Source organism: Cyprinus carpio, chromosome A14, assembly GCF_018340385.1.
Source record: "Cyprinus carpio isolate SPL01 chromosome A14, ASM1834038v1, whole genome shotgun sequence".
NCBI classification, from domain to species: Eukaryota; Metazoa; Chordata; class Actinopteri; order Cypriniformes; family Cyprinidae; genus Cyprinus; species Cyprinus carpio.
Genome location: NC_056585.1, coordinates 29,346,166 through 29,354,647, shown reverse-complemented (window position 1 = coordinate 29,354,647; position 8,482 = coordinate 29,346,166). Strand labels below are relative to the sequence as shown.

The window sequence follows — 8,482 nt, the reverse complement described above, 5'->3', positions numbered from 1 at the left end:
TTCTTTTTGTTGCTTGTATTTCAATGTTAAATTTTTAAATTTATTTGTGTTTGTTGCTTTTCTTTCTTTTTAATTTTTATTTTTATTGTCCTTCATCTCCCTGGTAAATTTGGCAGTGGTACATCAAGTAGCCAGCATTAATAGTAAAATTTGGCATGGGATCCTATGCACAGAAGAAACATGCCTCTGTGTTTAGTGGCTATTTTCGTCAGATTGAAACCCCCCCCCAAATTTTTTTTCCCAAAAAAAAAAAAAAAAAAAAAACTGAACACTAGAAACCACATAAAACAATCTTTTAATTTCTCAAGGAAACAATATATGAAAGAAATAAGAGGCAAACTGGTCTGTAAAAAGTGAAATGAAAATGGACTGAAAAACATATGAAATAGAAAAAGAATCAATTACAACTGCAAAATAAAAATGCGAAATAAGAGCAAATGAACTTTGGTACAGGAAATGGTTCTTTCTTTGGTTCTTTCATAGTTATTCCAACTACATTTTTTTTTTTTTTGGTCAGGTCAGGTTTAGGGAAAAACTAGATGCATTTCTCAGGTTTTTTTAACAGTCATTCACGAGTTTCACCCTTACATCTAATCTGTTCGCATATAGTAAGCATATTTTGCCGCGCTGTCTGGGGGAGCGGGCTCCGGGCCGGAATATAGCCCGGAACCCAAAGAAATCCCATATCCCTAATGTGGGGATATAAAAAGAGATTAGGAGCGGGAGTTGGGGTGGAGGCGGGATGCCGGGAAAACTGTCACAGGAACAGAGGGAAGAGTACTGCATTTATATACCCGTCTTGTGGCCAGTTAAGATGGTTAGTAGGGAAGATAGTTGCACCTGTGCCCAAATTGGTTGATTATCTGATCGTGCTTCTCCCCGACGCTTGTTAACTAAAACATCATTAATACATCGCGATGAAATCATCAATATATACTATATACTCAACATGGGAATGTGTAATTATCTCATACAACTGAAAGCCAAATTTACAGATTAACATAAAATCTGTCTTTTGTCAAACTTAATCGCAGAATAACTGTGCCCTATAAGCCCAGTTTTCCTTTTACTGCTGTTACCATTGCTCCCATTATCTGTGTTGTTACTCTTACTAAGCTTCTACTTTGCTTTTATTCTAAAACTTATTTGCAGTTGCTGCTGCTGCTCAACGCTGCTGCCGCTGCTCCTGCTACTCCAGCTGCTGCTCATCCTGCTGCTACTGCTCCTGCTCCTGCTATTGCTCCTAATCCTATTACTTTTAGTACTGTTTTTTCCCCAGTCTTTAAAAACCTCCCATTTGATCTTTTCCTGGGCTTGTTTATACATCTCTCATTAGTGTAGTGCTGTCCTCCATTCTCCTCCACCATCTTCTCAATCTTTTCCAGCAGTTTTGTGACCCTGAGCGGCCATTTGCTCATGTCTTCATTATTGAATGAGTGAAATCTGTCACCACATGAATGAACGACAGCCATGAGATTTTGACTTTTTTTGATATACTTATCTTTTCCAAAGTTCTCCTGAATCCATTTCACTGTGTTTTTCTCCTCGTCTGTGAATCTCACATCCAGTCTGATGACCAGCAGGAACGCATGAGGACCAGGAGCAGACATGTAGATGCAGTTCTCAATCTCAGCCTTCAGTTCTTCTTTTGACATTTCGGTATCAAACATGCCTGGAGTGTCAGTGATTTTGATGATCTGGTCACCATTCTTCCCTTCTCCACTAGCACAGATTTTAGTTACTGATTCTAGTGACCCAGCGTTCTGAAAATGCTCTTTACCCAGTATAGTGTTTCCAGTTGAACTCTTTCCTGCTCCAGTTTTTCCAACTAGAACAATCCTCAGATCTGATAGTGAGAGAGAGGACTTTTATTAACACATAATTTACAAACAAACAAAAAGAAAATATGACATAATATTAAAATGTATGGTTAACATGACATACTATATAAATTTATATCTTTCTCTGGATCACAAATAATCCATCCACAATTGTGTGACTGCAGTCAGTATAACCGAACACTGCATTTAAAAACTCAGAAATCTGTGCAACCATTTCCATGTCATCATTTACTCATCTCTCAAGTCATTCCAAACATATAAAACTCTTTCTTCTGTGTAGCATTATAGAAACTTTAATGAATGTCCCAGCTGCTCTTTTTCAGAAACAGTGATGTGAAATCTACCACTTTTCAAGCTTCATAAACCACCAAAAAATGATGAGACACAATGTAATATCATTATATAAAGTACGAAAAATCTTTATCAATGGCAACCCAGGACATTTAAAATGCCGGACTGCATAAGCATCCCTTATGTTTGTATCTAATGATAAAGTAGGAGTATAATGCTAAGTCCATCTAAAATTTATTGAGCGGACTGATGGATTCAATCAAAAAACTAGAATGGATGAAGTTCTTTGTTATTAAATTTGTTACATGCACAGATACATGATCTACCTTTTCATGCCATTAGAGACAAACAGTTCAGACGCATTTGCATATGCACAGACGAGATACTGTCATTTTTTGAAAGGCAAATTTTGAATCCTGAACCGACAACTTCAGTATGTTCCTTGTTCCTGCTTCTGACCATTAAGCCTAAAATCATATTACTTAGTTTGCCTTTATAACAAATTATGTACTGTTATTATTTGAACAGAAGTTATGTGACACATTTACTGTGCGTTTTTGTTTAACATTATCAGCATAACATTGTTACAGCACTCAGTTTACAGTGTAGTTTTATTTGTTGACCTGTATTCTACATCTGTATACTGTATATACTGTTTATCATAATGACTAGAACCAAAGGCTTTGCAATCATATGATATAATGTTACCAATATTCTCTCTATGAAATGAACAGTTACAATGATTCAGGATTTCTCACTGTTATCACTAAATCAAAGCCTAATAGTCTAATTCTATATACTATTAATATAATTTAATTGTAAGTTAATTTAGTCTTACCTGACCTGTATCTGTTGATGCCACTATTGTTTTTAAATAGTTCTGCTGTTGTTGGTACTGAATGTCAACCTGAAGTATGAACTTATGTATTTGAGCATTTACCTATTGTTCTTCAAAAAAAACTCCACCTCTCTCTCTCTAATTGTGTCATGTTGGGATGTCTTGAGGGTGGAGCTGGAGCTGAGAGCTGTGGTTGATTTAGTGAATGTGAATCTTTCACTTTTCTTATTACAGTCCATACTCAAGTGCTCTGATACATTCTGAGGCCCCATTCACGCATGGTACATCTTTCTTCAGAGGATATACACCCATCATCAATATCTCAGATATTCATCCTGAATATCTTGGAAGCATTATTAAACTTTGTTGTTTACAGATTCAGTGTGACATATATGTGACCCGGTGGTACCACATTGCAAATATCAGTAACAAGAGCCTGACCCCCATGATGCACTATCGCTGTGCAGCATGTCAATTTTGAATCTCCACTCTCCTGCATTTTACATTATTAGTGTTTAAGTTTTTGTTTTAGTTTAAGGTACTGTTAACCTGATATTACCTCACATTGTTTGAAAATATAAAGCATTTCATTGCAAATATGAAAGCATTAGGTTTTATTCATATATGTAGAGTATGTATATAGATTCTACAAAGTAAATTTATTTTCCATTTGTGAGTTAGGCTCCCACAAAAAAAAAAAAAAAAAAAAAAAAAAAAACAAAGGTTAAAAAAAAAAAAAAAAAAAAAAAAAAACAAAGGTTTGTGAAAATGACACTCAGTCAATTTACCCTGTCGGGGAAATACTGTACATAGCACATGGGGTCCACATATTCTGGCCGGCCCCTTTAAAAACATTAGTAACCTGTTTTTGTGACATTGGCTTCATGATCATTGTTTAAACATTTAGGCTCGTTGCATACAACAGGAAACAAAATAGGCTACTCTGCAAACAACAGTATTGTGTTCATTCTCATGGTTTTAATAAGTCTGTTGAATACTTGAGCATTTCTAAACTAACATTCCACACACAGTCACTTTAATTTTTATTTATTTAAGAAGCAGTTAAGAGTTTGCTACAAACAATATTCAAAAACATTCAAGAGTATCTTACATTAGCTGTACATAACACTTAAGGCTAAAGAAAACATGAGCAGAGGAATTTTTTTTTAATTAAAAAATAAAAAAAGTAGATTTTTTATCCACTTAAAACTATTAGAAAATGAATAAACTGAAATCCAAATCATTTAATTTAACAGATGTACTGTTCATATTAGACCAAGCTTCTGTCCTGGATAGGCTATAATACAATAGAGGAGGATTGCACATTGAATTAAAAAACTAAATTCACCCTTAGATGTGAAAAATGGCTGCGCTAAAACATGTTCTTTCTTTTTAGATGGCAGATTTACACATGTTTTGAATTCACGGAGCGTGCTGGAAGTTTTCTTTCCGTATTGCTCATGGAGAGAACTCTATCATGATATATATGCCAGGTACTGGACAGCATGAGTGGTGTTTTGATTCGCGGAGATTTCGGCCATAAAAGCTTTACATTGCCCACCATTAAAAATGAACAATACGCCATCCACATCTCGAGCCGGAGGCAACGGGAATAACCTAGAAACAATGGATTGATTCCCCCAAGGCAGGTCCAAAAGAAGTTACAGATGGAAATAAAGGGGCAGCAAGAGTTGAGTGAGTTTAATGTTATTGTTGGCGATGTGGAAAAACTTCTAGCGGCAGTACTCCTATTGACAATAAGATGTGAGTGTATGTGATGAAGTTGTTGAGCATGAAGCTCAAAGTGATAATAAAAGATGTGTGACGGAGGGTATTGTTATTACAGGGAGACGTAGGTGGTTCAGAGGGAAAATATGGTTGATGAAAGGAAGGATTTTGTCACAGTGCACTGACCATGATTAGTTTCAGAGAGATGATGAGGAGCAATGGCCTGATGTTGCGAAAAATGGTTTGATAAGGATTTTATACTTATATTTCTTGACCAAACTAAAGGAAAAGCTGGGTGTAGAAAAAGTGATTTTTTTTTTTTCCTGATATTGAAAAGTTTGTTTATTCTGTTATGGTGGTTAACCGAGAACAAGTAACTATGATGAACTGTGTCACAGCAGAAGCGCTTTCGTCTTAAGAAGCACTTAACTGCCATAAGATCAGGTAGAAAAATCAGGTAAAGCAAAGGGGAAATCAAAATAATCATGATATTTAAGAACTCCTTTTTTTTCTTTCTTTATGTTTTCCCCTTTCTCTCTCTTCTTTATGGAAATCTTGAGGGTGGGATCTCTTAAAGCATAAATGGATTGAGGGATGGAAGAAAAGAGGAACTTTTTTTTGATAGAATTCATAAGGATAAGTATCTGGGTATTGTATTTTTTACCGCAAGAGACCCACAGTGATTTTAGCAATTAAGTTGATTGGGGTTTGAGGTGGGAAGGGGAGAGAGTGCTTAGTCATGGGATTAATCTTAGTGCTGGTGTGGCTGTGCTTTTTTCTTCCTGCTCTTAAAGTTAAAATTCTGATGAAAACTGAAAAAAATAAGAGCAGCAATAAGACTGGTAAGCTGTTAGAGGCTGACAGTGGTAACAAACTTGTTTTGTTAATATCTACATACCCCAACAGTGGAGCAGATAGATTACAAGTTTTTGTTAAGCTAGCAGCAATTTTTAAAGCAGCAGCAGGATGGGGACCTTATTATATTAGGAGAATTGATTGGAATTGCACTTTGGATTTCATACGTGATAGGAATGGTGAAGAACCTCACATGCAGTCAGCTTCTTGTCTGGCCAGCGTTGTGAAAAATCTAAGGGGTTTTAAGATGTGTGGAGAGATCGCAATTATTTAAAAGAAGTAGTACACTTGGGTGAAAATTAATAATGTTAGGGTTTTGGTGCATGGTTAGACAAGTTTTATGCATCACATAATGTGAAAAATAGGGTGGTGCATACATCGATCATTCCTATATTTAGTACGCGACCATAAATTCATCACAGATTGAGTGTACATTGGTGAACAGGATTCACAAGAAGCGACTACTGCGCATTTTAACAATAAGCGCTATTGGAAGATAAACCGTTCTGTGAGAAACTTTAAATGCTAGTGCACAGTAAACTAGGAAGAGTGAAAAGTGCCTATACGAAAGTGCTGTAGCCCATGGTGGGAATTGGCAAATTGACATATTAAGAACCATTGCTGTCAGCACCCAAAAAAAATTTTTTGATTGGTACCCATTCTTCTTTTGTTTTTAAAAACAAGACATTCGAGTTGCTGGACAAATTAAGAATGACATTGAGAAGAGTATGACTGTCAATGATGCCATGTAAACCTACAAGAGCTGTGGACTGAGAGAAAAAGAATCAGCTGGAGTTTTTATTTTAAATAGAAAAGTTAAAGGGGATCTTGCCAAGGAGTCATTTTTTAACAATAAATGAGCGAGGATGGTCTGACTCTTATCTGTATTTTTAGCTACAGCAATAAAAGAAGGACCAAGAGAGAAAACTGATGTAGCCTACGTTTTAAAAGGACAATGATTGGTCAAGATGCTTTAGATCCTGTGGTGATGCACCAGGCTCGACTGGGGATTTTTATATTTTTTTATGTTTATTTCAATGATGTTTACCTAAGAGTGAGTAGTAAATAAAGAGATTGTTACAACCGTCTCTCTCCTCTCTCTATCTCTGAGTGCATGCTGGGAGTGGTGTGGAAGCTGAAAGCGTCGGTGGGAAGTGATTGTGGAAAACTTTGTTTTCAAACTTTTTTTCCAATTTTTTCTTTTTCCCCTCGCTAGTTTGGTTTTATAAATGGATTGGAAAAAAAGGTTATAATTTTGGAGTTTCCTTGGATGAATAAGGATAATAAATCGTGTTTTTAAAATCCGACTCCCTTGTTAATCAGGTGACTGTAGGTGGAGAATAGAGTGAGGGAAGTCGTTTATTCACGATAACCCCGCTATCCGATCAAACCTTGAAAATCATCATTTTCAAGCGTTCCACCAATAGCCTGGCTATGAGAGCCATCACGAAAGAACTGCGAGGAGGTTTGGAAAGATCCGCAAGCCCTGTAAGAATGATTCCACTTGGATGTAAAAACAATGCGGCAAAAGCCACGTTCTCTCTCTTTAAAACCACAAAGTCTTTATGTTTTTACAGATTCACAGGAAGAATGTCGTTACTGGAGAAGTCTCCTTTCTAGTGGGTTTCTAGCTTCCGCGGGAAGAATTCATACATACAGCACTAGAGAGCCTTAAGTGTTATGAAGTGGGAGACTTGGCCACAAACGCAAGAGAGTCAGCATAAAGATGACCAAACGTGCATCTACTTCTCGTTGTGAGGTTAAATGATACCGATCAGCAAAAAAGTGAAAGTGAAAAAACAGAGAATGAAGCGGCAGAATGAAGGGCCTACAGAGGAGGGCAAAAGGCAGGAGGCGAATGTGATTAATTACATGCTGCAAGTGTGGAGCAAAGCTGAATGGTAGTTCTGTCTCTGAGATACATGGAGATGTGACAGATGAGACTGATCAGAGTGAGGGCGCACAGAGTGAGAGTGGTGGAAATATGTGTGTGAAGTTAAGGATGTAGCACAGGCTGAAAATTTAGAGGAAAATATGTTCATGAAGCTGGATAGGTCTATCCCCAGTATACGGATGATGGATAGGATGATGAACAGTGGACTGGGGTCAGATAAACTGAAAGATTTTGTACACTGTTGACGAAATGCGATTTCTGGATAAAAATAAAGGTTAAAAGCTGGTGTTGTTGAAGTAATTACTTTCCTGATATTGACAAACTGCTTCGGTTATGTGGGAAGGAAGGTGAGGTAGCATTGATGAACTCTCATAACAGAAGGCGGTATAAATCTGAAAAAACATATTACTAGTCTTAGACAAGGCAAAAGCCAGGAAAGCGAGGAAAACTAAATCTTAATGGCTTTTAAGCGTTTCTTTTGCCTTTGTTTTTTCTTATTTTTCCCTCTGCTTATGGAGATCTTGTGGGTGAGATCGATTAATGTAAATGGAATGAGGGTTGGGAGGAAGATTAGTTTACTATCAGAAATAACACGATTAGAAAAGATTTGAGTGTTGTTTCTTTTCGTGCAAGAAACCCACTAGTAATCGTGTGTACAGCCTGGAAGCCGATTGGGGGCTTCAGTGGAGGGGAAGGAGAAAGAGTTCTTGATCCTTAGGACTTATTTAAGTGCAGGAGTGGCTACGTGCTTTTCCCCTATTCTCAAAACAAAAATTTTATCAAAACATGAAGGGAAAGTATCAAGGGGAGATTAATGCCAATGCTGAGGGCTTGAGATTATAACTTGCACCCCTCTCTGTTTGTGTAACTGATTCATTCCTAATATAGAGAAGACAAAATTACAGTTTTTTATTAAACTAGAGCACTTTTTAAAACAGCAGCAGGATGGTGATGTTATTGTACTAAATTAGATTAGGTGCACTTTAGACTTTAGACACAGATAGAGTTAAGAGGAGAAGAACCTCCATGCAAAAG

General features: G+C 36.8%; 1 protein-coding gene across 1 annotated transcript; it reads right to left on the bottom strand.

The window, feature by feature from the left end:
- Positions 1-1,205: 1,205 nt before the first annotated feature.
- On the bottom strand, positions 1,206-3,282 carry LOC122147553 (GTPase IMAP family member 9-like). The gene is made up of 2 exons (XM_042770567.1): positions 3,228-3,282; positions 1,206-1,846 (listed from the first exon to the last, which is right to left on the bottom strand). Exons 1-2 carry the CDS (start codon positions 3,280-3,282, stop codon positions 1,206-1,208), a joined length of 696 nt encoding a protein of 231 aa, XP_042626501.1.
- Between the last annotated feature and the right edge of the window lie 5,200 nt (positions 3,283-8,482).

Excerpts from the sequence above, each read along its gene's own strand:
- LOC122147553 (XM_042770567.1), bottom strand. The coding sequence starts at position 3,282 with ATGGGTGTATATCCTCTGAAGAAAGATGTACCATGCGTGAATGGGGCC. Across the intron at positions 1,847-3,227 it reads CGTGAATGGGGCCTCAGAAT|ATCTGAGGATTGTTCTAGTT; the intron begins GTATCAGAGCAC and ends TCTCACTATCAG.